Source organism: Rhipicephalus sanguineus, chromosome 5, assembly GCF_013339695.2.
Source record: "Rhipicephalus sanguineus isolate Rsan-2018 chromosome 5, BIME_Rsan_1.4, whole genome shotgun sequence".
Classification (NCBI taxonomy): Eukaryota; Metazoa; Arthropoda; class Arachnida; order Ixodida; family Ixodidae; genus Rhipicephalus; species Rhipicephalus sanguineus.
The window spans coordinates 8179937-8207710 of NC_051180.1; the positions used below are offsets into that span (position 1 = coordinate 8179937).

Sequence of the window (27774 nt, forward strand, 5' to 3'; positions counted from 1 at the left end):
CGAAAAAAGCACTCTGTCCGAACGTGCACAAGTTCTTAGCTGTTTGTCTGGCTGCAACGAAGGTGGTGAGCAGAACAATCGCTTCTTGAAACGAACGTACCGACGAACGTACCGTCGCAAAAAGCACAGTAAAGCTTGTTTCACCAAACACTGATGGAAAATATGCGACAGACAGTACGATCACCGTTACTTGATGCCAAACAGCCCGTAATCCGTTCATCCGTTCACAAACAAAAGCTGACAACGCTACACAAAACGCAAATGACCGCCGGCCGTCGCCTAGCTCTGCTGCCGATAGAGCCATAGAGCCGCTGCGAACTGGCGCCTGGCGGCTGGCGCGAACTAGTGGAGGAAGAGGGGAAAGGGGGAGGAAGGAACAAGTATTCTGAAACAAGCCTCACCCTTCACTTCACCGAGCTGAGCACAGCGTCACCATTCAACAGAAGAGACACAACGGTTTTCACAAAGTGATCCCGCCTATTGCTCAATATTTAGTGAACATTCCTGCCAATAGGTGTATCTGCCATCCACATTGAGTCAAGGTGGAGCGCCGAGTGAAAAGATGTTCTTGAATGCAGGGGTAAACCACTGATCTCCACTAGGAGCATGCGCTGGCATGCGCGCTTCGACAACACCCGCTTCGAGCCTCCGACTGCGCAGCATCAGTAGCATCAGTAGCATGCGTGCCTGGCTTGCCTGCGTTTGCTTCTGTTATCGTTCGCTGTTGCGCGAGCGTTGCGCGGCCTTAGCCGCCTGCTGATAGAAACCCGCGTTGCGGAGCGAAACCAATTATTTTGAGGGCTTTGTTTTCTGCGTCTCTTCTTTCACTAAAGCGACAGTCACCGCTCTTTAGACATGCCGTTTTGGCCAGTTTTGGCGTCTTTGCGCTCGTGGACAAAACATCCCCCACAATGTCTAAAAATGTCTCAAAGTAGACGTTGTGGACGTCTTTGGCAGAATACACTCTGGCTATGTCGTAGCTGTTGAAAACGGCAATAAACAGTACGCAGGCATATTTGAGAGGCGAGTGCTTTATTTTGCAAAAATGTCTATTCTTGATCTTCTCGTAAACCAAGACGTCTATAGCCGTCCGTAGCCGTTTCGAGACGTCTTTTAGAGGTTTTGTGTTACATGGGAAGCGCTGTTCAAACTGAGAGTATCCATTGGCGAGCCTAGTTCCTTGCTATCGCATTAATTGCTTCGCCCTTGCGGCGAAACTGTGACTTTTTTTTGTCAGGTTATGCGTCAACGTCAACGTAACTGCTCTGACGGAGTCTTAACTTTTGCGTTCATGTCTGCGGCGGTTAGAGAGCCCTAGCGTTCCTATGCGACCTCGGTTTTAATCGCACTGAATAATAAATTTTTTCCGTTTTTTTTTTCTTTTTTCAATATTGTTTCACAATACCGTCCCGAGCTTCCGGCTAGTCAACAATAGTTACTCATTCGTGGTAGCACGGCTCAGTGGGAGAGCGGAGCACGTTAATCAGCATGTCGCTGCGCCGCTGACGCTGCATATCAGCATGTCGCCAATGTCGCTGCTCCCCCCCCCCCCCCCCCCCCCCCCCCCCCCCCCCGAAATGTTTTCGTACTGACGTGCACCGCCGACCACAACCGCCACCTGCGCCTGAAGTCTTCCTGGATTTTTTCTAGAATTGCTTTCCATGGTCGAAATAGATCTCGGAGAGAACATTGCTGATTTAACTGGCTGTCCTGGCTGCGCCCATGGCGTCCCTGTAACTGGCTGCGCAGCGACATGCCGATTAACGGGCTCCGCTCTCCCACGTTGAGCCGTGCTACCACGAATGAGTAACTATTGTTGACTAGCCGGAAGCTCGGGACGGTATTGTGAAACAATACTGAAAAAAGGAAAAATAAAGGAAACATTTTCTTATTCAGCGCGATTAGAACCGAGGTCGCATAGGAACAACTAGGCTTGCGCGAATAGTAAATTTTAGGTCCGAAGCGAATTCGAAGCAACTTTGACTAGTAGCAGGATTTGACTTTCGGTTGAATGCAAGTGATAACCTGTAAAATATGTTATTTAAAATTTACTATAATTACAGCATATAAGCCGGTATAACAAGCTTTTAAAGTTAAAGAATGACGAATCGATGTGAGGGTAATACAGTAAAACCTCATTAATTCGAACTTTTATTTCGAAATCCCGCATAATTAGAAGGATTTCTATGGCCCTGTATTTTGCAATGTAAATCTGAATGGATAATTTGAAGCGGCGGTTGGTACCAGCCCGGTTAATTCAAAAACTTTGGGTGCCATGTGCCAATTCCCGATCCCGATTTAGCCGCAAATCCGCAGAAACGATGGCCCTCAGGAGCCACAAGGCAATGCAGTGTAACGATACTAATGAGTGACAAGTGAAGCATCCCAGCCTCGCTGCTGCCAGCACAAGAAAAAAACAAAACAAAAGGCGGTCTCGTGGTCAACTGGAATGTGCGCCTGCGGAAAAGAAGATGTGCTTCACTGCAACACGGCGGTGACACGCGGGCAGCATGACTAATGCTTCTCTCAACGTCAGTGCGTCATGATTTACCCATTCTTTCAGGGAAAATAGAGAAATTAGTAAAGGGCGGTCTGACCGAATTCGCGATGTGTGTGAACCTCCGATTGGCGGTTGTTCCGGCAATTTGCGCACTTGCACTGCTGGCGGAGTACTTGCCCGCAACGCCTACTTCGAAAACTCAGTTCGAAAGCTTCAATGATCCTCGTTTTCCACCCAAAACACATCGCGAATTCCGTCACACTGGTCATTGTTACATTCTTTATTTTACCAGAAAGGATGGGCGAATGGCCGCATCATGACGCACTGACGCTGCGAGGAGCAGGTGACATGCTGCCCGTGTGTCACCACGGTGTTGCAGCGAAGCACGTCTTCTTTTCCGCAAGCGTGCATTTCAGTTGACCACGAGACCGTTTTTTTTTCCTTCTTTCTTTTTTTTCTTGCACTGGCCTCAGCGAGGCCCGCCGTTTCCCCTGTTTAGCGGCAAAATTCGGACCAAGTGTTGCTGGAAAAAACTCTTGTAGCCGCAAACTAGGAGGCACAGCAAACGACCACCTCTGATTACTTCCAGTAATACAAAGTTCCTTGCATCCCGCCTTTTGTATGTTTGGTTAATTCGAAAACCCGCTTAATTAAATTTGTCACAGTCCCAGTGACTCTGAATTAACAAGGTTTTACTACATGCTCATTTAACCTTGAAGTGGGGCTTCGCGGCAGTGCGGATTTTTCCTGGAAAGGTGTATTCACGGTATAGCACACCTCCACCGCAGTGAAACCACCTTTACAGTTTTACGCGGTTTATATATGTCTATTCGTTCATTTCGAATACTTCGAAATTTCCTAGAATTTAAATTCGTTTCGAAGCGAATTCGAATACTGTAATATTCGTTCGAATATTCGAAGTGCTCGAATATTCGCACAAGCCTAGGAACAACGCATCATCCGAACGCTATAGGCCTCCGCCGCAGACATGAACGAAAAAGTTACGACTCCGTCAGAGCAGTAACGTTGATGTTGACGCATAACCTGAAAAAAAAAACAGGAAGAAAAAACGGGGGGAATCGAACTGACGACCTGCAGCCCAAACACTCCATGGAGAACGCGCCAACCAGCCATGAACGCTTTTCTTTTTTTCTTTATTGCCGCACACAAGAAACTACTACGCCACGAACGCCACACGACGAGGGCGTCTAAAACGACCAAAAGTCTACGGTAAAGGGGCCCCGTCACTTTTACGATGGTACTGCGCTGACGGGCCCCGTCACCGTAGTCACCACTTTACGATGACGGGGCCCGTTACTATAAGTACGTCGCTATTATGACGGGCCCCGTCACTATTACAATTTACACTACGGTGACGGGCCCCGTCACCGTAGCACCGTAGTCAGTGCCTTCTGTTTATGCTAGGTGGAACCTTGGTCGAACTACGGTAGTCGAACCACTCGGTCGAACGTTGGGCATGTCCGGGTTTTGGAACGGGGTTTCGCTACTGGCAAGATCGGCAAGATTGAAGAACTCTGCCCGCGCTGTGCTGCCTAAGGAATCGCGCGCTTCGTGAGGATGGCAAAGCGACACTGGGCGCGTTGCTGCGTGCCCGGCTGCAGCAGAGGAGTGCTGCAGAGGGAGCAAAGCCGGCCTCTGTCGGTTTTCCGAGTGCCTCGCGATGCCGCGGCCAGGGAGGCTTGGGAGAGGCGGCTCGAACTGACAGCCGGCTCGCTGCGGGCCGACAGCCAGCTGTGCGAGCTACACTTTGAGCCCAGCCAGATCCGTCGCGACTACGTGCATCTCATTGGTGGAAAGGAGGTGAGACGGCACCATTTGGATGCGGCTACTAGGCACAGTAGTAGAGCAAAGCGTTATCAAGACAACTGGGTGTCGCGTGGAACACTTTAGACCCTGTGACACCCGTGTTACATCTGTAAACGTTCTGTTACACCGGTGTCAAACGGTCACTTTTGATCGCGATCGGGCCTGACCCATATCAGATTTCTTGATCATGATTGGCTTCTTTGCGCAAGCCGCATAAGAGAGCCAATCACTGTTGAGTAATTTGAACAGGATCGGGCTTAATCGCAATAAGCTGTGCACCATGCATATGGCACAAGTTCAAGATAAAATGCTAACTGAAGTTTGTTTGGTATAATACTAAATACCCAAATTCCTAAATTATCTGAGTAGAGCACGAAGCCCACAAAATATTGCGAAGATATTTTGTAATTTATGGATACTTTCAGTACACACAAAACAACGTTTACATCATTGGAGCACTTTGATTTTATCAACCAAAGAAATAAACGCCTGAATCATCAAAAGAATGCATGCTCGCTTTTGCTAAGAGCGGGTTTTAAAACTTTGCTTAAGACAGCGTGCTATCTTTTTAAAGATATTCGTGCCTACACCGAATCTCTCTCTCTCCATAGCACACAAGCATTGTGCTTAAAAAAAAGGACAGAAGAAAAACAACAAATGAACAAGGATTGAATGCATGTGTTGCTATGCCCAGCATAGGCAGCAGCTACGCCCCATGCTTCAGGTATCCACCCATTGCATGATATATGGCTAGTTACTGGCCCTAAGAGGACAGCTGCAATGCAGGAGTCCTTTATTAGCATGGATGTTTTCAAATAGGCACAATTTTATGTAGCTGGTAATGTTCACACCAGTTGCAACGCAGTGAATCCTACCTTTAAACACGCTGAACTAAGCTAGTGTGCGCTTTTTCTGGCCATAACTGAATGGAAGTTTAATTTTGTGTTTGTGCTTTGTGTTGGCATTTGTGAAGTCTCAAGAATGCAACATTGATGCTGTTCTGTGTTGAGTCTAGGTGAGGATACCACGTGGCAGGGCAGCATTACTGCCTGGTGCGCTACCACTGGCACCTCATGGTGAAGAGCGTGCCGATCCCAAGAGGCCGGGCGATGAGCTCAGCTCCATCAACGAGCATGTGGACAAGCTCTCAGCCCTTCACCTACCCTCCAAGTACTGGTCCTGCATTCGCTGCCACAACCTCGAAGGCGCTGTGTTTGTCACATCGTCATTTAATCCTGCCACAACTGACTTAGTCACTGAGAAGATGGTGGTTGTGCAGTGGGCTCCCAATGAGAAGCAAGAAGCACTTGTGTGTGAAACATTTGTACATGGACGTCGCTTGGGGGATGTGATTGTGGGTGATCTGTGTGCTGTCCAGCAGGCACTCTGTGTGCTGGATGCATTGCAGCTCTGTGTAGGTGTGGGCAGCGTTGAGTATGTGCTCGAGCAGTTGGGTGGTCGTCTGACAGCTCACTTGGAGCACAGTCTAGTGGTGCATGGAGACACCTACTTCAGCCATGCCTGCGTGGCCACTGTGGAAGCAGTAGGTATGTGGACATCTTGACAGGCGATTTGGTATACAGTCAGATGCCTTTATCACAGCACAAGGGTGCTTAGCTGGGCCAGTTGGTTTATGCACAGTCTCAGTGGAAAAAGATGAGTGCAAGTGACTGGTGGCCGGAGTGGCAAAATGGCAACATGCAGCGCTGTTATTCTCAAGATGGTGAGTGCCAAGCACATGGCTGTGCACATTAACCTGCTTTCTTTTTGTGTGTGTGTTTTTTTTTTGCACTGGCTTTGTGAGCAGCTGCGTTTCTCTGAAACCAACAATAGCTTTCGAAATGTGTGCTTTAGATGGGGTGCCTTCTGCTGGCCACCCCTGCTTTGGAAAATGGAGTGTGCCTTGCACACTAGCCATCGTAACGACTGGGAACAACAGCACCACCACATGTCCCCATTTCGCCTCTCTGACCACCCGTCAGTTGTGCTAATCTCCTTCCGCTGGGGCTATAAATTATGGCGAAACAGTGCGAACAGCGTGAGCTGTGAAAGATCAAGCAGGACAAAGAGCTGTCCTGTGCTGTCGTTTTCACTGTTGGGGCCTCTACTTTTTTTGTATACAGGTCACTTTGTTTTAAAGATAGCTCACTGTAAAGCTTGTAATAGTGCAGGCAAGGCCAACAGGTGAAAACATTTAGCATTTGACGGTATGCTTAGTAAACATAGCCACTAAATTTCTTGCACAGCCAACGCAATATGTGACCATAATGGCATGCTGTTAAATTTAAGTAGCCAGCGAGATTCGGTTCTGTTGCTGACCTTTTTTCCTTTAGATCCATGTTTTAGACACACTCAAGTTTTAATCTGTCATCATCGTCATTATGAGCCTCACTATGTTCTCCAATTTATCCTGTTTTGTGCGAGCTGGTTCCATTTTATGCCTACGAATTGCCCGATTTTGTCACTCCATCTCAGTCGCTGCTGTCCTCGGCTGCATTTCCCATTCCATTGCTCTAACTGACCACCACTTGTCTGTCCTATGCACGGCGTGGCTGGCCCATTTAGTGTCAACCCAGAATATCAGCTACCCCTATCTGTAGCCTTAGCCTGGCCCATTCTGCTTCCAGTCTTTTAATGTTACACCTGTCGTTCTCCATTCCATAGCACACTGTGTGTTCCTTTTCTTCGAGTTTCTTTGTCGTCCACCAAGTTTCAGCACTGTATGTTAGAACAGGTAGTATGCAATGATTGTACCAGCATTGCCTAAGTTGCCATCTGCATTTAGTGTCCCTGAATGCAAGCATGGTTAAATAATGAATTGCATAGCCAAAATTAAGTAAAAAAATTTTAAATGTAGGCTGTACAGCTATGCAGACTTTTTATTGGATGACTGGAAATTATCGGCCTCTTGCACATGCATTCATTCAGTAACAACCACTGCCTGCGTGCAACAGCTGTGGCTGCAGAATTATTTTCATCCATCTCTCTCTCTCTCAATAATCATTAAACTTTACATTAGGCCAGACACGATGTTTGAGTGGATAATTCCCATACAAAATAGCAAGGACTAATAAATTTGTGTTCAAAATTCAAAATATTCTCAGGCTCTTATTAAAATATCCCCATTTTCTAGCTTCTTTCGGAATGAGGAAGGTTGCAGGCGCAAAATGGAATTCGGTAAATTGGAGATCTTTGGGAGAGGCCTTCATCTTGCAGTAGACATGATTTGCAAGGAATTTTCTACTGCAGAAATTTTACCATATCTCCTGTAAACACATTTCATGCGGAAAATCTTTTTAGCTATCCTCCATTTAGAGTGTATTGCCATTTGCAGGTGCATCTTGTGTTTCTTGCAAGCTGGCCAGGAAGGCTGTGCTGACCAAGAAGTCAGCACTGCTCAGGAAGAACTTTCTTGTGTCATATGTGGACAGCTCTGCAGAGACTAAGTGAGCCAAGGGGCTGCTGAGGCCATGGCTACAGTGGCAAAGTCCTGGAAAAGACCTGTCAGATGGTTGCCCTGTCATTCTATGTGTCATCTGTTCAACTTGAATGGACTGTGAAGTCATGAACAAAAGTGTGCAAACTATGTCTACTTTGTATACTTTGTAAAAAAGATTCAGTGTGGTACTATTAGCTTCTGCATGTTACTATGTCTAAGTACAAAATGTACTTATTAATTTTGCTGTAAGCGCCACAAATGTTACTGAGCACATTTTAAAATGCTCCTGCTGAGTTTCATTGCTGAATAAAGTACTAATGATCTGTTTAGCTTGTACTGGAAGAAAACTACTTATAGCACATTGTTTTACCTTTTATGTATTGCTATATCTATTCAGCCAATGAGGCCCTGCAGCACTTCTCCAGGTAATCATTAAATGACCTCACTATCACAGTCTGCTGCCTCACTTGTGGCAAAAATTTTATAAATCTGACAAGTACGAGCGATGTCGGTGTTTTGTCAAGCTATTCTTCCTTATGGTAGGTAAATTCAGAAACAACTTGTATCAAGTTTGCCACTTCTAACATGCACAGGTTAAATTCAGGTGCTGCTAAGAGCACATTTTTTATCATTGGGCTTGCAAACATTTTATAAAGCTTTCTGAACTATGAAAACTTCAAGAAAATAAACATTAAGCTAGCAGGTGAAAATCACATATTATACAGGGTGCCCCAACTGTCTCTAGCCAGAGCTTAAAAATATGCCAACCCACTCTATGACGATGCGACCGCATGCATGTTGCCAACTATTGCACGGCACACTATTATTTGTTTCCTGCTTAATTAGGCATGTTTAATTAACTAACTTTTGAAGCAGCAAAGCTGGCCAAAAAATTCCAAACAGAAAGCTGTAGATCAGTTTGCAAAACATGTGATAAGACAGCTTCTAACTTCATACCTGCTAAGTATTAGTGTTTTCTGCTTACTATAGATGCCCGCAAAATAAAATAAAAAATATGCGACATGCCCGCTTGCGTGCCGTGATTGCAGTGCTCCCTAACATTCCGCGTACAAACAATGTGCTTCCCTTCATGACAGCGATAAGCAGACGCAGTGCGTGTCACTTGAGTTGCCGTTAGCAAAACATGCATCATTGCACAGTCACGACCATCGTCACTGTCCTGTTGAGGCAGCACACCTGGCCAAATGCTATGGTTGTTTGCAAGTGGAACATTAGGGAGAGCACTGCAATCACAGCGTGAATAGGCGCGCAAGTGGGCATGTCACGTGGTATTTTTTTTGTATCTTGCAGGCATCTGTAGTGAGCAGAAAAACACTAATACTTTATCTGATAGAAAGTTAGAAACTGTCTCATCGGACGTTTCGCAAGCTGACCTACAACTTTCTCATTGGAATCTTTTGCCCAGCTTCGTTGCTTCAAAAGTTTAATTAAAAATGGGCAATTAAGAAACAACACAATATGGTGTGACTTACTATGTGCAATAGTCGTCAACATGCATTTGGTCGCGTCGGCATATTTTTAAACTTGGGCTAGAGATAGCTGGGGCACCCTGTATGCTGCCCAGTGTGTAGCAGTAATTAGCGGGGAGCACTTCAGAAATGCTTTTTTTTTCTTCTTGTCCTGTAACATGTAGGCCATCCAGTCTGCTGTAGCCAGCATTGTGAAGAAAATGCTAATGCCATCACAATTGACAGCTTACAAGCACAGTCTGATATGCCCTTACGGCCATCAGATGTCCAGCTATTGAGGAGCAAGTCAACACCTCACCAGCGCGTCGAGCATTATCCTTCACCATAACAGGAGCCAAGCAGTTTCTTACTTGGCAGCTGGTTAAGACTCAAACCTCAATATAACGAACACGGATATAACGAATTATCGGTTATAACGAAGTAAATAAAGAATAGTCTTGTCATAGATACAGTGTTACACATAAACGTTTATGACGAATTTTCGGATACAACGAAGTTCTTTTCGTGGCACATGTGACTGTTATAATGAGGTTTGGGTGTACTAGGTTCTCATTTTCCTAAGCCACACTAACACTATGAAACGCTCAATAATGGAAGGTTACGAATTAATTTTGACCACCTGAGGCTTGTCAACATTAGTGAAACGTTCAATTACGGCCGAACTGTCTTGGCGAGGGATCCTTCAGTGGGCGCGGCAGCAATGCCAAAATGCATCGCTCAAACCCCTTCTTGTTTGCCGTCCAGGTAAGAAAGCGATTTGGCAAATGCTTTCGTAGCAGTAATGTATGCCTGGTTTTGCTGCCGTGCCCGCACCTTTTGCTTGAATGGTTCTGTGATTCATCGTCTTCCTTGCGTTTCTTGCTGCTTCTGGCAGGGGACATCGAGACTAATCCTGGGCCTCGAGACACTGTGCTTGAAGAACAGCTCAAAATAATTGCAAAGGATATCCAGGAGATAAAGAACGAAAAAATGGTGACCAACCAAAAGCTTGCAGCTATAGATAAAAAGTTAGAAAAAATAGGCAAAATGGAAAAGCAGGTTCTGGAATGCGTGAGAAGGATTGATAAACTTGAAAGTATGGTTCTATCTTTGACTAAAAAAATCGACGAGCTAGATAACAGAGGCCGTAGGTCTAACCTTGTTGTGTATGGTGTCAAGGAACTTGAAACTGAAACGCACCAGGATCTGCTTGATGCTGTTGAAAATAGAATTTTTGAAGATAAGATTGGAATAAAAACGGCTGGCATAGAAAGAATTCACCGTCTTGGGCAACGGAAGACCACTGGCAGTCCTAAAAACAGACCTGTAATCTTAAAGTTACTTGACTATCAAGATAAAGACAACATACTTAGAAATTGCAAGAAGCTAAAAGGAACGGAATACTCAATTAGCGAGGATTTTTCGCCCGTATAGTCAGAGAAATTAGAAGGAAGCTCTGGGAAAGAACAAAGGAACACCGAGACCAGAAAGACAAAGTTCTCTTGTCTTACGATAAAGTCAGAATTAATAATCGCCTGTACACCTGGAATGACCAAAGTAACGACATAGTGGAAGTCGCAAAAAACGGAAGCAAGAACAACGAACAAGCCGGGCGACCTCGAAACCGCCCTCGACGCTAGTTGTACTTAACGTTAATGCGCGCAGCCTTATGAATAAAATCGAACACTTTGAAGCAAACCTGATTGCACTCGAACCCGACATTATTTGCGTGACTGAGACTTGGCTGCATTGTGATATTGGAAACTGTGAGGTGGCTCCACCGGGCTACTTCATTATCCGAAAAGATAGAGCAGCTAGAGGCGGTGGTGTCGCCTTGTTCCTAAAACAAGGCATAAGTTACACAGTGATGCCAGACGTTTCAGGTGTAGAGGCGGTCTGGTGTAGGATTCAGCTAGGCCAGAACAAAGTCTATGTTGGTGCGGTATATAGACCACCCCAAGCCGAAGCGTCCTTTCTTGATCAGCTTCTAGATTATATGCAAGACCACATGGCGGGGAGCGGCATAATAATGGGAGGAGATTTCAATCTCCCCGATATTAATTGGAACTCTCTGTGCCCATCAAGTGTAACAAACAATATATTGCTAAGTCTTCTGTTCACTTTCGACCTTACCCAAGTTGTTTCCCAGCCTACGCAAGTGCAGGGCACTTCAAGCTCCATCTTAGACCTCGTTTTCTTGAGTGATTTCTTTTTAAAAGGTAAATACAACGTCGAAGTCCTTGAAGGAATATCTGACCATGATATGGTTTTATGTACGCTAACTATTCCAGAAAAGATTGTTCAATGTAGTACTAGAAAGTCCGTGTACGCATTTAACAGAGCAGATGATGCCATTATGACCTGCTTGGCCCATGAGTACTACAACTTCCACGAACTGGTCTCAGACGGCTCGGCTGGCTTTGACGAGATTTGGCTGCTGTTCAAAGCACATGTTATGCACTGCTTGAGGTAATATGTCCCACAAGTTCAAAAGAACACTAACAAGTACAACCCATGGATCACACGCGATGTAATTCACAAAAAACGCAGAATAAAAAGACTGAGGAAATATAATAGGGTCCGCCCGGTTTCGGATTTCCACCAAAAAATAAGTTCGTTAAACAGGCTGCTAAAAGAAGAAGCAAAGTTAGCAAGACAGCGCTTCTGCAGTACAACGCTTAGCAATTTTATCCAGCATTCACCCCAAAAATTCTGGCGATACATTAGACGTAAAGAAAGCAGTGCAAAACCACTGTCACCCAAGGAAGAAAAGCAACAAGCAGAAGCGTTTAACGTTTTTTCCATTCCGTATATGCTCCTGATAATGGCACTGCGCATGTCTACAGGCCAGAAAATACAGAGCGAAATGGGACGCTAAGTGCACCAGTCATAACCGAAGCCGGCGTGCTTTCACTCCTATTGAAGTTAGACGATAAGAAGTCCACCGGCCCAGACGGAATCCCGAACTGCTTCCTAAAACGCTACGCCGAACCCGTAAGCAAATACTTATGTCTTCTTTATAACAAGTCAGTTTCAGAACAATGCCTGCCAGCCGAATGGAAAATTGCAAAAATAGTGCCTGTTTACAAATCTGGCGATACTTATTCTCCGTCCAATTATAGGCCTATTTCTCTCGCATGTACTTGCTGCAAAATTTTAGAGCATATTATACTAAAATCTATTACCCAGTTCGTCGAGGAAAATAATGTTCTCCATCCCCATCAACATGGCTTTAGGGCTGGTCTGTCTACCGTTACCCAACTTGTAGAAATCCTGCATGATCTCGCTAAAGGAATAAACGACCAGACACAAATAGACATAATTTTACTAGGCTTTTCAAAGGCATTTGACCGTGTCTGCCATGCCAAGCTTCTTCAAAAGCTCAGACATATTCTAGGGGATGGACCAATCTTCCGCTGGATAAAGTGCTATTTAACTGACCGCCGCCAATTGGTACAGTTAGGAGCCAGCACTTCTGAAGTTATGCCGGTGCTTTCTGGAGTACCTCAAGGTTCAGTTTTGGCTCCTATCCTGTTTCTTTTGTTTATAAACAAAATAACTTGTAGGGTTCAATCTAAAATTAGGTTATTTGCAGATGACTGCGTCCTGTATAGAGAAATACAAAGTCAGCAAGATCAAATAAGTTTGAACAGTGATTTCGCCTTGTTAGCACAATGGTGCGAGAGTTGGCAAATGGTCATCAACTTCGATAAAACAGTTGCAATGACAGTAACAAAAAAGAAATCCAAACTTACTTTTCTGTATGGCTATGACAGCATCATCCTTAAAACAGTCACTCAGTACAAGTACTTGGGCGTCGTCATATCGTCAGATCTCGGATGGTCGGCGCATGTAGATCACGTGACTGGCAAAGCGATGCGGAAACTAATGTTCTTAAAGCGGGCCTTGCGATACTCGACAAGAGAAGCCAAGCTCTTGGCTTATGCGTCGATTATACGCCCTATCTTAGAATATGCGAGTGTGGCATGGTTCCCGTCTACCCAAAATCACATAGCCACTATTGAGGCAAAGCCGCGCGTTTTATCTGTAACAGATATAGGCGCACCGACTCGCCTACGCAAATGCTGACAGAGATTGGCCTTCACACGCTAGCCAGTCGTGCGATGCTATCCCGACTCAAATTTATGTACCTAATTCTACACAACAAACTTAAAGTAGATCCGAACACCTACAATTCACTCAACACTTCCAGAGAAACCCATCACAAGCATCACCTTACACTCCAAGAATACTTATGCGCCAACAATGCTTTTAGTTTTTCGTTTTTCCCGCGGGCAGTGCGAGAGTGGAATGCTTTACCCGAGACGGTGGTTGCACAGCCCACTGTCAACAAATTTCTTGAACTTGCTGGCCAATCCGTTTGTCAGCTACATGACAGCGACGCTACCAGGATTGCACTGATCACTGTCCTTTCCAGTGTATTTCAAATTTGTGATCAAAAAAGGTGGAAGTCGGTACCAACTTTGTATGTTGCGTGCTTACCTTTTTCTTTCTTTTCCGTGTTATCTTTTTTTTCAGTGTGTCCACATGGGACTGAGGCATGTGCACTCGTTATTAATGTAGGTCCATTATCGTTATTTTGTACCATGATTTTTTTTTTTGTAATCCTACCTATGCAATTGTATAAATATGTGAATATATAATGTTTGTAGACACTTTTAAACCCACTCCTGTAAAAATCGTTACATTCTGCCCCACTCTGCTCTCCTCTTGTCCCTTAAAGTTACATTTATCATTTTTCTTTCCATGGCTCACTGCATCATGCTCAATTTAAGTTGAACCCTTTTTGCAAGCCTCCAGGTTTCTGCCCCATAGGTAAGTAATGGACAAGATGCAGCTGTTACATACCTTTCTCTTGAGAGGCACTCGTAAACTACCATTCATGATCTGCGAATGCCTCCCGAAAGCACTGCACCCCATTCTTGTTCTTCTAGTTACATTAGTCTCACGGTTCAGATCTGCGGTCACTACTTGCCTCAAGTAGATGTATTCCTTTACCACTACCAGTGCCTGGATACCTATCGCAAAGTGTTCTCTTCCGAGACTGCTGAACATTGCTTTAGCTTTCTGCATATTAATTTTCAGACCTACAGTTCTGGTTTCCTTGTCCTATTTGGTGATCACGTTTTGCAATTTGTCCCCGAGTTACACAGCAAGGCAATGTCATCAGTAAATCACAGGTTACTAAGGAACTCTCCATTAGTTCTTATCCCTAACTGTTCCCAATCCAGGGCTCTGAAAACCTCATGTAAGCATGTGGTGAATAGCATTGCAGAGATCATGCCTCCCTGCCTCATACCCTTCTTTATCGGAATTTTATCGCATTCTTTATGCAGCATTATGGTGGCTGTGCAGCATCTGTAGGTTTCTTCCAGTATTTTTATATATGGCTTGTCTACACCTCAATTCCGTAGTGCCTGCATGACTTCTCAGGTTTTGACTGAATCAACTGCTTTCTTGTAATCTATGAAAGCTACGTATAGGGTTGGTTATATTCCGAGCATTTCTCTATCACCTGACTGATTGTGTGAATATGATCTATTGTCAAGTAGCCTATACAAAATTCTGCTTGGTCCTTTGGTTGACTGAATTCTAAGATGGCCCTGATTCTATTAGCTGTTACCTTTGTAAATACCATGTAGGCAACGTACAGTAAGCTGATTTGACTGTATTTTTTCAAGTCCTTGACGTCCCCTTTCTTATGGATTAAGGTGATGTTAGCATTCTTCTAAGAGACTGGTACGCTCACAGCCGAGAGACACTTATACAGGGTGACCAGTTCTTCTAGCACAATCTATCCACTGTCTTTCAACAGATCTGCTGTCACCTGATTCTCACCAGCTGCTTTGCCCCTTTGCATTCATCTAAGGCTTTCTTTACCTGCCCTGTTGTTTCTGGTGAGATGTCTGACCCCTCTAGACTACCACAACTTCTACATTATCATCCTGGTTGTCATAACTACTGTACGCATCTCGGTAGAACTCCTCAGCTACTTTAACTATCTTATCCATATTGGCAGTGACGTTGCCTTCCTTGTCTTTTAGTGCATACATCTGGTTTTTCCCCGTGCCCAGTTTTCTCTTCACTAATTTAAGGTTTGTCTGTTCTTTAGAGCATGTTTAATTCTCTTCATATACCTTCTTATGTCGGCTACCTTACGCCTATTGATAAAATTCGAAAGCTCTGCCAGTTTTATTTTGTCTCTGGGTTCAGAGGCTCTCATGCTTTGATGTTTTTTAATGAGATTATTCGTCTCCAGGGAGAGCTTGCCAGTGTCTCGTCTAGCGACCGTTCCTCCTACTTCTATTGCACACTCCATAATGGTACTTGTCAGATTAGTGTTCATTGCATCAACGCTAAGGCTGTCTTCCTCATTTAGAGTCAAATATCTGTTCTGGATTGCATGGCAATTAAAAAGTTTTTAGTACGAGCAGATAAAAATTATGGCCTATGGCAATGTGTGAAATTGTGCATCCTCATCAATAGGCAATACAAGCAGTACTTGCATTCTAAGTTGTAAGATCAACAAAGTTTGGTTATATAAATTAATTTAGGCTGCTTGTTGAACGTGCAGGAACAAAGCTGGATAGTAATCAGGTAATCTGGTTAGTGGAGACTGAGGCTACACTGGTTCATAAGCTGCATGAAATGCCATAGGTGCTTGGAAAACATTTTTCTGCGGCTGTATTCACATTATAATGTAAGTGAGTGCACATATTGCTAGCAGTCATGTTAACTTGTCCATTATTTAGGATCATGGTCCTAAATAATGGACAGGAGGTCACTTTCAATAATGGACAGGCTTTTTCATTGATTACTGCAGCAATGAAGTAAAAATAAAGAAAAGAGAAAGGTATGGCCCGTAATTTGAAAAGAGAAAGCTATATGACAGTAATACTAGGTTACTGAATGTATAGCTTTCAAAAGCTTTCTCTTTTTTTGCTATCTACAGGCACGTTAGAAGGGCATGTGTCTGAGCTTGTTGGTAAGGCTTCATGGGTTCGGAACAGCGTGAAAACTGTGAGGACACAGAAAGAAACAGAGAGGACCAACACCTACAGGCACGTGCTAGTACGCATTGAAGAGTGGACTGGCTAATAAGCTGCACCTATTTCGATGTATATCATGTGTAATTTAGCAAATCCTGACATGATGCTTAGAAGACATTGGACAAAGTTCGTGTGAGGCAAATTTTATGTAGAAAATTAAGAAATTACGACAGTTTTTAAGCAGGGTGCAGAGCTCATGGCTTTTCAATTCAAAGATGGACGCCTCAGCATGTCTACACCTCTTGGGAAAAACACACAGAGCATGCGATGACAAAGCTTTTTGCACAACTTCCACAGCACTGCAAGCTATGCATGAAAGTGAGTGTAGTGCCTGAGACATTCCCTCAAAACGATTGATGAAGTACACTGGCCTATTCCTCCCAATTTTATCCTACAGTCTGCAGAAGAGAGCATTTTTGTTCGGATACAGTGCAACTCGGAATGATAAGTGGAACTCGTGCGGTATCTGTCTGGCTGATGCCAGTATGAACCAAATGAAGATTGATGCATGCTAGCAATTCTGTCTGATAACTGCATTCAGCTGCATGAAGTCACTGCAGTGTTCCCGTCACTGCTACTTAATACACTAAGCAGTAATGAACTAATACGTTATGAGAAAGAGAGACAACAGATGGTCAGTCAGAGAATGGATACCACGACATGGGAAACGCGAACAGGGGTCAGCCAATGGTTAACGGAGTTGAGAAATTCAGAGGCATAAAATGGAATGGCACACGCAGGGTTGGAGATCGTTGGGAGAAGCCTGCAGTGGACGTAAGCCAGGCTGACAGCAGGATCGGCAGTTTATGTAAGATGTATCACTACACATGGCATTTATAGTGTTATGAGCAGACAGCACCATAATACAATCTTGTTCCTTCCAGCACATAGATTATGTTATACATACCACATGCGCTAACATATGGTGCAGGTGTCATGCTTCATACAGTTCACAGAAGCACTGCGAAAAGGGAACGGCGCCTTTCAGAGGTGCTGAGCCAGTACTTTGCTCCCACCAACTAAGCCGCACTGACAGCCGAGTTGCAGCATAAAGTTTAACGTTCACACTAAGCCTCGCACATTCGCAGCCCTAGCCTTCTTCGTCGTCGCTTGCTTCAGCAAAAACCTGCTCGTCGCGCGGCAACTGCGACGTGAACTCGTCCAGTGGCGGCCGCGTCAGCCCCAGCAGGAACGCCCGGTGACGCTTGCTGGTAGTGTCCGCACATTGCCGCGCCGGCCTCCGCTCGTGCGGTGCCACGCTGCTTGCCAAAGGCCGGCCGCCGGCTGCCAGGGTGGCAGCGACGTACGTCGCCTCCAAACCGGGCACGCCGTCCAGGCGTCCCACCAAAGGCATGCCCGGTTCATCGAGTTGCAGCCGCACTGTTAAGCCCTCGTGGAATCCTAGCGCCGCCCGCAAACCGCGCAGACAGACCGTCAGTTCGGCAGCGTCACCCCTACACTGCAAGTCGTCCAATTCGGCGGCTTGGACGCTCACGCTGGTGCGAACAGAACGCTGCGTGTCGGCGCCTTCCAAGTGCGTGAAGACGTCCAGCCGATCGGGCGACAGCCTCAGCGTCACCTCGGGCACGTTAACGGCAAAGTTGGCCAACACGTCGGACAACAGCTTGGCTTGGCCGCACACGCTTCTCACGTACGAGTCGGCGCGAAAAGAGAATTGCAGTTCCTCGTACTCGATCAGCGGCAGCCAGAAGCGCTTGGTCAAACCGCGCCGAAAGCGCAGCGACACCAATGCCTGATCGCCCGTCAATTCGACGACGCATTCCTCGACTGTCCGGTCAAGCGTCTGCACGGACCGGAAGGCCAATAGGCTTGATCGCGCACTCAGTTTACCTCGGTAACCTTCGCTCTCAAGCTCACTGGTGCTGAAAAAACTACGTTCGAAACTGAAGCACATATACGAGCTCCGAGAGGCACTGAACGCTTTCAAAGACAGCGTCCGGTCGTCGGCGATCACATACACTTCGTCGCCTATTTTCGTCAACGTCTGCACGGCGCGGCCGAATAACTTGACGTTTGGACCCGGAATGGTGTACTTCATGGCGTAAAACCTTCACGGTGGTGCTGTACTGTTTCGTAGCTACTTGACTCGATCGCCGTACTTTTATCCTGTGTCATCACCGTACTTTGCAAAAAGCCGTCCTAAGCACGGCGCATGCGGTTTCGAGTTCCCGCCCGCGCCATGATTGACTTGAATTGGATTCCTCTGGATGGTAAAGCGTCTCAACGACAACATTTTGCAGAAATGGTACGCTGTGCTTTTTTTATACACGCCATAAAAAACATTAAAAAAGCAATAAGACTTATAGAAATACTCACTGAGCGTGTTCTAAATAATAAATTTATATGCTTCCAATCAATTTCATCTAATCCTTTTATGCGGACAAATGTGGTTCCTCACTCATTTTTTGGGAAGACAATGCCATAACGTTAAAATTTCCGTCCAATGATCAAAAAACAAAAGCAACGAGAGCGCAAAACTTTCATGCATGTCTCTGAGGTCAACCAACAACAGGTTCCAGATGCAGAATGCAGGCAATGCAGGCACGGCCGTGTTGGCTTTAAACGAAAGCGCTACTTCAATTGAAATTGGATGAGCAGAGATTTATGGCGGGGCTGCCAACCTTGCATTAAAGCAAGCTCCGTAAATATGTCGGTGTGAAGGCGCAGCTAAGCGGCCGACAGGCGCCAGCTGCGAGTAGCCGATGTTCGAAGACTTCTTCGTGCCTACTGCCTACTGGTTGTACTAGCACAGAACACCTGCGAGCCCACTTCAGCGAGGATATGGTTGAACCATGATTATCGGCAATAACAGAATGCTGTGCGTCGTTTGAAATTGGGCGTCACCGTCAAAATGTTTACGCGCGCAGCGAAGGAACTTCTGCGCAATACCATCAGTAGTGTCGACCACCACAACAGGGTAAGCGGGTAGCAGCTACATTACGCTAGACAACGGTGTCTCGTGACGGCGCTTGTCTGTGAAAGCTAGGCTGCTCGACAGATCTCACACTTGTCAGTCATTTCCGTCAAACGCAAGTGTAACCTAAATTCACTTCAGCTTGACGGTCGCGGGTTTACCAGTAAGTGTCAGACGTAGTTTGACGAAATATCTCGTGGATCATGACAGCAACTTGCAGTCACACACCCTTGAAACAGTTGTGCGTATTTGCAACATGTAGTGCGAGTTTTTTAAAGAGGTGATATTGTAAAGAGATGCTTTACTGATTACTAGCATGAAACATTTGACTGAAATGTACTTTACAGATGCATTTGTACGGCGCATTTTTATAAAGAAACGAAACATGCGGAAGCACGTTAAAATGAAATCTAAAGCCCTTAGTGACTACTATCCCAGTACTCTTTCAAATAGCTTCAGGCATGCTCGATTGACCTACATAAAGGTGTGATCTCCTAGTTTACTCATGCCTTCAGCAACACAGTGTTTACAGATTGTATATGCTTCTAGGTTAAGAAACATTTTTACTTAGTTTGTCCTTTTCAATGCATGAAAATCACTAGAGTCAACGCTTCGACGACAACTTGTCTACGTTGGGTTAACAGGGAATGTCACTGGAGCCAATGTTCGGACAAGACGACTTTTCTAATTGTTCATCACTTCAAGCCTTGACATCTTGTCTGGCCTTCTCAATGCTGAAATTTGCTCATGTGTCATAAGAAGACTGAGAACCTAAAGCCCCCCGAATTCATTCAGGAGCAGCTCTTTGCAAGAGTGCTGTGGCGCACCCATATAGGTTTTAGATGGCTTCAATAAACTGGAATGTTTTGTCCAAGCAAAGCTCGAGCGGCCACAAATTCTGTGGCAGCAGAAAAAAAATGTAGCGTAAGAGTCACGACTGCTTGTTGCACTACATGGGCATTCCTTTGTGGTGCGCAGGTTCTAGAGGAACAGGAGATGTGGCGTCAGTGGGAGCTAGAGAAAGGTCTCACCATGATGGTGTCAGATGAGGCTCTTCGTGCGCGCCAGCATTCCCAGCGGTCCCTCAAGCAAGGCTCGAAGCGTCGACACTCCCCCGAGTCATCACTGCCAGCAGCTGGTAGCAGTAGCTCTCAAGAAAGGTCAGGTCCACTTTGGAAATGTGCACCTACCGGCATTGTTTTACAAGTGTGTTGTGTAGTGTTTTTTACCAGTGGTGGTAAAGCTTTCATTAGAGTCTTGAATTGGGCTGGTTGGTACATACTGATTTTGAAGGAAGAAACAGCGCGGGAACAGGATGAAGACGAGACCGCAGTGTCCTCTCATCTTCATCCTGTTCCCGCGCTGTTTCATCGTTCAAAATCAGTAAAGCTTTCACACTGCAAGTGGCCACCTCTATTGCTTTTGAACACAGTTTGCACTAGTGATGTTGAGTGCATGCACTTGTGTGGACTGTTGGAAAGCCAGCTCAACTGGTATAATGCAAGTGTTATGGCAAGAGAGATGTTTCTGCTTCAAATAAACTGGAAGCCAGCATTGTTGTGTGCATTGCAGGGGCAGGCAACCTTCTGTAATGCACTTCGAGCAGTTCAGTGGGCTTGATTTGCATAGCCATACTTATATGTGTAAGTGTGGCTATGTTTAGCTTGTCCATTAATATGTTACCCATTAGAGAATACTGGGAACTGTGGACAGCAGTAGCAATGCTTGTTGCGACAACTTGTGAAACTTCATCTATGTACAATGTGTTCGAAATGTTTTTGTGTTCGGAGAGTCAAAGGGAAATTACAATGTAAGTGCACATTGTGAGTACCCTCATTGGCAGTTAAGTAAAATGTGGCATTTGCACAAGGTGGCTTTACCAGCATTGTTGCTGCTGTTCTTGCCCTCCACTAATGTGGTGGCTTCAGGAAGGGCACCACATCTGCTGACAATCTACAACTCTCTATTGATGCAGATGCTCCAAGAAGCTCTGTTATAAGGTTTACCAGTGTGTTCATGTTGCTTTAACACTTGAATGTGCATTGTAATATTAAAACAGTCCCCATGGTAGCCTGTACTTTCTTGTGTCCGTGTCTTCCTTCCCGTTCACTAATTCTTCTGATGGTACATGCATGAAAAGTTAACTTGCTATAGCCAGTGCACAATCTGAGCAGATTGTGGTGGACTGCCGTGATGCAGGTGGGGCCACAGCGGCTATCGGGAACTCTACCCTGAAGAGTTCAGCCCCCCAAGAGAGAAGCGGCAGAGACGGTGAGCATTGCTCTAAATTTGTAGAATGTTCATATAGGGAGGAAGCGTTCAGGCAATATTATCAGGGGATAAGAAATGCCAGTCAATCTAGGCTGATTCAGCGTTCTTTGAAAATGCTTCTGCATTTCCTGGGAAGAATGAGTATAGGTACTGAAAATTACTGTCAAACCACTTTTTAGATTTTGTGCCCTATCATGTCGATGGTGTTATTGTGCCATTGAAGATTACACGAGTGCCCTAATTCAGGCCTGTTGGTATGAATCTATCGTAAAAACAGCGCAAGAACCAAGGTGCAGGCCCTCAGAAAGATGGGGACAAGTGCTTGTTCTTGTCCTTAGCTATGTGTGTGCCCGCGTCTGTTTTCACGCTGTTTTAGATGCGAAGTATCTCTTGCTCGGGGGTATTAAGGCGGCGTGGTAATCCGCACGCAGCATTGATGTCCGCACTCACACTACGCATGCGCGACTCTCCTCCTTCCCTCTCTCCAACAGCTGCGCGTTACTCCCTCCACTTCTCTACCAGCACCTGCTTGTGCTTCTCCTGCGTTCTCGCTTCTGCTCTCACGGCGCATACGCTACTCTCCTCTCCTTCAAATAGTAGAGCGCTGCGTGCGTTCAGTCCAGCGCTTGCCTCGGTTGGCTCCTCTGAAATGCGGGCTTGACATGCCGAAATTCTCTCCTGCGCAGCGCCGCGATGAGGGCCAGCGCATGCGCGTCCCCTCCCCCTCTCTCTCCTCTCCTACGCTGCCTCTCTCTCGCGCGCCTGTCGACGTTGCCCGCACGCCCTGTGAGAATTAACGGCCAGGCTAGAGGGAAGACACGACGTGCGTAGTGTTCCTCTTCGCGTTCCACGACACAAGGTCGGTAGCATGCCCAGCGAACGCCAACAGAACGCGATCATGCAAGTGCTCCGGCTTCGCATCGCCTCATGGTCCCCTTTAGCGGGAGATGGTGTAATTTTTTTACAATATTTACACACACAATATTTACCTCTGTTTTCTTTTAAATTAATTATGCTCACCCTCATGTACAAGGAAATAACTAGGCCCATGCAAGCTCTGTAAGACATCTGTGATATCCATGTAAAATTTAGGCTGTAAACAAATTCCTGCGTTTCGGTATCGTTTCCGGTGTTACAGGCCTAATGGCATGGTAAGACAATGCAGTAAGAGAATTATCATCCACTTAACTGCAGGCATAAATGCTAGCACCAACATTTGTGGCCATTCTGTTTCTTTTCCTGCTGAGCAGGTTAGCAATAAGAGCAGCTACAGGGGCTAGTTGGTGTTGCATCTTGGAAATTCGTGATTTTTATCGTACGAGGACGGACTGAGTACACAAAACACTGAGCGCAGACTAACAACTGTTTTATTTCAATACATTTTCCTCACATATATACCCAAAGAAAAGCATCGCAAAAACCCGGAGCAAGATAAAATATTCAAATGGGCATGCGCATGAGAAGAGTTAATTTGTTCCTATGAAGTACATTTCTTTTGAAGAAAGATTAATAGATGGTGCGCTGATACATTCGTCGGCATGTGCCTGTGTCGTCATATAAGATTCGGTTGTAACTTGTTCCATTTTATTGTGAACCTGCGACAAGATTGTGGTTTTCTCGAAAAGCGGCCCACATTTACACTGCAAAACGTGTTGCTAGATTTCCCGGATGCGTGATTAGTTGACAGTTATTTCGATGCTCTCTTAATCTTGTATTTAAACATATTTCTGTCTGTCTGACGTGTCTCCTACCACATGACAAGGGAATGTCGTAAACTACTTCCTTATTGCATGCCACAAACTTTCTAACGCGGTTTATACCGCAATTGTTACTCTGCCTTCTTTCCTTGCAGCCGTTAACCCTTCGACACATTCCTATTAGTTTTTCCAGAGCCGAGAAAACCAGTTCGACATTCTGTGCATTTGCAATTTTTTTAGCTTATGTGAGACTGTGTGGATATATGGCAGATGGCAAAAGCTCTTGGGGAGCAGTGCTGGAAAAACAGCTTTTCGATGTTACCTCGGAAAACCAAGAATAAACGCGAAGACAGACAAGGCCATATTAATCTTTCGGAGTGCCAGCTACCGGTAAAGGTGCAATGCACGATCGACAAGGGACCAAAGTTTGCGGTAAAACCCACTGTGAAACCGGCAAAGTTGATCGGAATCGTACACTCGATTGCTAATCGAGTTCCAGAAGGAAAAAAAGAGGCCACAATCGGAAAGCATGGACTGCGTCATGCGGAATTCAAAACCAAAAAATCGAGGATGTGCTGTTAAAGAAACAGTCAACTGTCTCACACGGCAACTTGAAGTTGCTGCTAACGGACAAGACCGCAAGGTTCGTGGTGATGAAGAAAGATGAATATGAACAAAAGGCGACAGAAGCAATTATGAAGAACTTTGAAGCTACTGACTACGACGAAAGAAATCTAAAGCAGGTGCAAAATTTGGCTGTAAAAACGTGTGAAAGACTTGGCCTCAACAAGCTAATAACGAAGGTAAAAGGAAGTAACCAACTCACCCTAAACCCGTTTTTCAACATTAAGATGCATAACGAAAACCGCCCCTTTCGAATGATCGTCGAGGACAAAGGAACATGGCAACAATGTGTGGCTGTGTACCTAAAAACGCATCTATCTGTTCTGCCAATAGTAGACCCATGCATGCTATGTGGATCCGAGGAAGTGATCGCCTTCAACAAGGAAAGTGAGCCAATTATGTGTTTTTCTATTGAAGTTAAAGATATGTTTTACAATATACCACAACCGGCAGCTATCCAAGCCGTTGAAGAGTGCATAGAGTCGTTTGGTGAAAGGGCTTTCGAAAAGCAATGTGGAACCAATGCGCACGATTTTATTGAACTTCTAAAACTCTATCTGCAATCACTGTTTGTTGAATACGAAGGTGGTGTGTACGCGCAGCGAGACGGAATCTGTATCGGCTCATGCTTAGCTCCTTTGCTGTGCAATCTTTTTATGCAAAGGGGGACCGACTTTTAATGCCGTTTTTGAATGAGATGCACGTGAAAGCTTGCTTTAGATACGTGGATGACTTCCTGCATTGCATACCATACAAAAGAGCGGACTCTGTTAACGTGGAAAAAATCTTGCATAAGTTCACACAGGTTTTTCCAGGGCTAGAATTCACGTTTGAAATGCCAACTGCGTCTTCTTTAAAGTTTCTAGACGTTCAGATTTTTCTAAATTGTGATCATACATGTTGGATGTACTTAACAAAAGGAACAAAGGCCATCATGAGATACAGTTCTGTGCATTCAAAGTTAATCAAAAGGGGAGTAGCATTTTCTAAAGTGTGCAGAAATCCTGTCCTCATAAAATAGCGCGGAGCGTTAACGTACAGGTGGAAAGGCTGAAGTGCAGTGAATTTCCTGATTGTGTGATTGTGTCGGTGGCTGAAAAGCTGGTAAAGACAATTAACGGAAAAAAGAATGGTAAAAGTGACGAATCCGCTACCGAAAAAGCAAGACCAATAGTTCTGCCATATATCCACACAGTCTCACATAAGCTAAAAAAGATTCAAATACACAGAATGTCGAACTGGTTTTCTCGGCTCCGGAAAAACTAATAGGAATGTGTCGAAGGGTCAGCGGCTGCAAGGAAAGAAGGCAGAGTAACAATTGCAGTATAAACCACGTTAGAAAGTTTGTGGCATGCAATAAGGAAGTAGTTTACGACATTCCCTTGTCATGCGGTAGGAGATATGTCGGACAGACGGAAAGATGTTTAAATACAAGATTAAGAGAGCATCGAAATAACTGTCAACTAATCACGCATCAGGGAAATCTAGCAACACATGTTTCGCAATGTAAATGTGAGCCGCTTTTCGAGAAAATCACAATCTTGTCGCAGGTTCACGATAAAATGGAACGAGTTATAACCAAATCCGATATGATGACACAGACACATGCCGACAAATGTATCAGCGCACCATCCATTAATCTTTCTTCAAAAGAAATCCACTTCATAGGAACAAATTAACTCTTGTCATGCGCATGCCCATTTGAATATTTTATCTTGCTTCGGGTTTTTGCGATGGTTTTCTTTAGGTATATATGTGAGGAAAATGTATTGAAATAAAACAGTTGTTAGTCTGCGCTCTGTGTACTCAGTCCGTCCTCGTACGATAAAAAGCGCGAATTTCCAAGAGGCATTAGCAGTATAGTTTCATGCGGTGTCACCAGACATTGCCATCATTGCTTCCATCCCTGCTGTGAGCACATACTCATGCAATGTGGCCCATTGTGATGGTGACGGCCTAACTTTCTTGGGGAGCAGGTCCTCCAACCACCGCCGCAATGGAAAGCCGCATCATCGCCACCGAAAGTCGCGCCACAAGAAGTCCTCCGGTCAGGAAGGTCGTCGCAGCCGGTCACGCCACCGCCACCGGTGCAGGGACTCCTCGACCAGCAGTAGCAGCAGCTCAGACAGCAGTACCAACTCCTCAGACAGCAGTACTAACTCATCAGAGAGCAGTGATACTGAGCTGGTCTGGGAAGAGCGCAAGACTTGAACTACCATGACGTGGTGATACTGTGCAGAGCTGCTATACACGTGGCTTGTGATGGCTTGCAAGGTTCAGCAAGCACAGCTTTCTCACCTTGAGCTGCATGCAATGGGTCGCGTCACTCATCGCGAGTCTCCAGAGTGCCACTAGTTTTCTCTCCTCCACTGTGTTCTTTCTATTGAAAGCCCTCCAAGTCTATGATTTGTGTTGTTCCTGTGACCGAGGATGAGAGCAATAAAATAAAGATTGTGGGGTACAAGGTTCCATTGATAATGGCGTCAAGTGCATGCACATCACTGCACATGTGGAAGGAAGGACAACCACACCACTGTAGTTGGTGATCTCCACCTTTACCAAGTGGTGGATAACTGTTGGCTGTTTCACATAAAAGTACGCTTTACCTTCAGCATCATACATCAAACTTTACAGTTTAAACTCACTACAGTAGCTCAGTCTTGCACTTCTAATATGGCTGTAGGTTGTGGGTTCCAACTTGCTGTAGTAGCCACGTTGCATATGAACTAGAATGCAAAAAAAACTAGTGTACTGTGCATTCAGTGTACATTAATGGGGCACCCAGTCTTTTAGAGTCATGAATTACTCTTTGAGAGCTCTCTTGTCATTGATTTTCCTATCACAGGTTTACTATACGAAGAAAAATAAAGGTAATAGTTGTATCATTTTTTAAATGATACAAGACTGCAATTACAGCACTATGGGAAACAAAGTATCAGTATTTTAACCATGTTGGCTCAATACATGTTCCTGAAATTTGCCATATTCAGTCTATGGCTCCTATACAACAAAATGTAACCCATCTTTACTGAATTATATATGCTGTAGTGGAGGCCCTCAAAATCCATGACATCACAGTGGCCTCTATAGGAAATTCAATGTGGCTGTGTCGTGTCCTCGTGAATTTTTTGGCTTACTAAGGCTGTTCTTGTGGTATGAATGGTGTTTTTGCATTGCAGAAAGAAAGCCTATCTACTAATAGAGGTGAAATAATTTTTCTTTAACCCCTTAACTGTTATGATATTTAAGAAGCTTTCTCTTTGAAGTGGTTATTTTTTTTTTAAGTTGGTATTAAAGATTTCTAAAAAGTAAGTTCTTACTGTTGAAAAAAAAAATTGAGGCACATACACAGTGCAGTCAAATTAGCTGAATGACATTTATTCTTAATTACAGAAGAAAGGCTAGCTACTTGCTGATAATTAACAATAAAAACAAAAATGAACACAAATGCTGTTAGAAATTGTCAGTATTCCTAGGTTTCATTATTCTGACAACAAAGAAAGCCTTTTATGTGAAGCACACAAGCTATCCTTGTCCAAAACAGTTTGGGGACAGTTCCGCAAGGACGTGATGTGCTTGTCTGAAACGCGGAAGGGGTTAATGTGCCTCTCAAATCCCTTCCGTGTCATGGATAAGCTAGGCTAATCTACTCATTTCTGATAGAAATGGCCAAGGTTGAGCTGAGATGGCCCACTATGCTTCTGCCTTTGTTGCACCGCTATGAACAAGCTGTCATGCTTCTGGTAGATGGTAGTGAACATAGGAGCGTGTTCATTTGCCGGGGGGGCTTGTATGCTGCATCAGCTGTGCAAAAAGAAAAGCCGATTTCAGTGACGGTGTGTCCAACTTCATGAGTGAAGGATACGCCAGTGTAGTGGACGCACTCAATGCTCAGCCCGAAACTGAAATTGACAGCGACAGTGGTGCATCTAACTTTGACGC

At 45.0% G+C, this 27774-nt stretch overlaps 3 protein-coding genes across 3 annotated transcripts; 2 read left to right on the forward strand and 1 right to left on the reverse strand.

Moving 5' to 3' along the window:
* The first annotated feature begins 3923 nt into the window (after positions 1-3923).
* Positions 3924-8095, forward strand: LOC119393172 (uncharacterized). The gene is made up of 3 exons (XM_037660006.2): positions 3924-4321; positions 5343-5874; positions 7662-8095. Exons 1-3 carry the CDS (start codon positions 4079-4081, stop codon positions 7775-7777), a joined length of 891 nt encoding a protein of 296 aa, XP_037515934.1. The 5' UTR covers positions 3924-4078; the 3' UTR covers positions 7778-8095.
* Positions 8096-16415: 8320 nt separating this feature from the next.
* LOC119393173 (cell cycle checkpoint control protein RAD9A) lies at positions 16416-18520 on the reverse strand. Its single transcript, XM_037660007.2, has one exon. The coding sequence runs from the start codon at positions 18362-18364 to the stop codon at positions 17396-17398; it is 969 nt and encodes a 322-aa protein (XP_037515935.1). The 5' UTR covers positions 18365-18520; the 3' UTR covers positions 16416-17395.
* A 320-nt stretch (positions 18521-18840) lies between these two features.
* LOC119393174 (uncharacterized protein NKAPD1) lies at positions 18841-26068 on the forward strand. Its single transcript, XM_037660008.2, has 4 exons — positions 18841-19243; positions 20219-20400; positions 21440-21511; positions 25809-26068. The coding sequence occupies exons 1-4, from the start codon at positions 19178-19180 to the stop codon at positions 26041-26043; spliced, it is 555 nt and encodes a 184-aa protein (XP_037515936.1). The 5' UTR covers positions 18841-19177; the 3' UTR covers positions 26044-26068.
* Positions 26069-27774: the final 1706 nt, after the last annotated feature.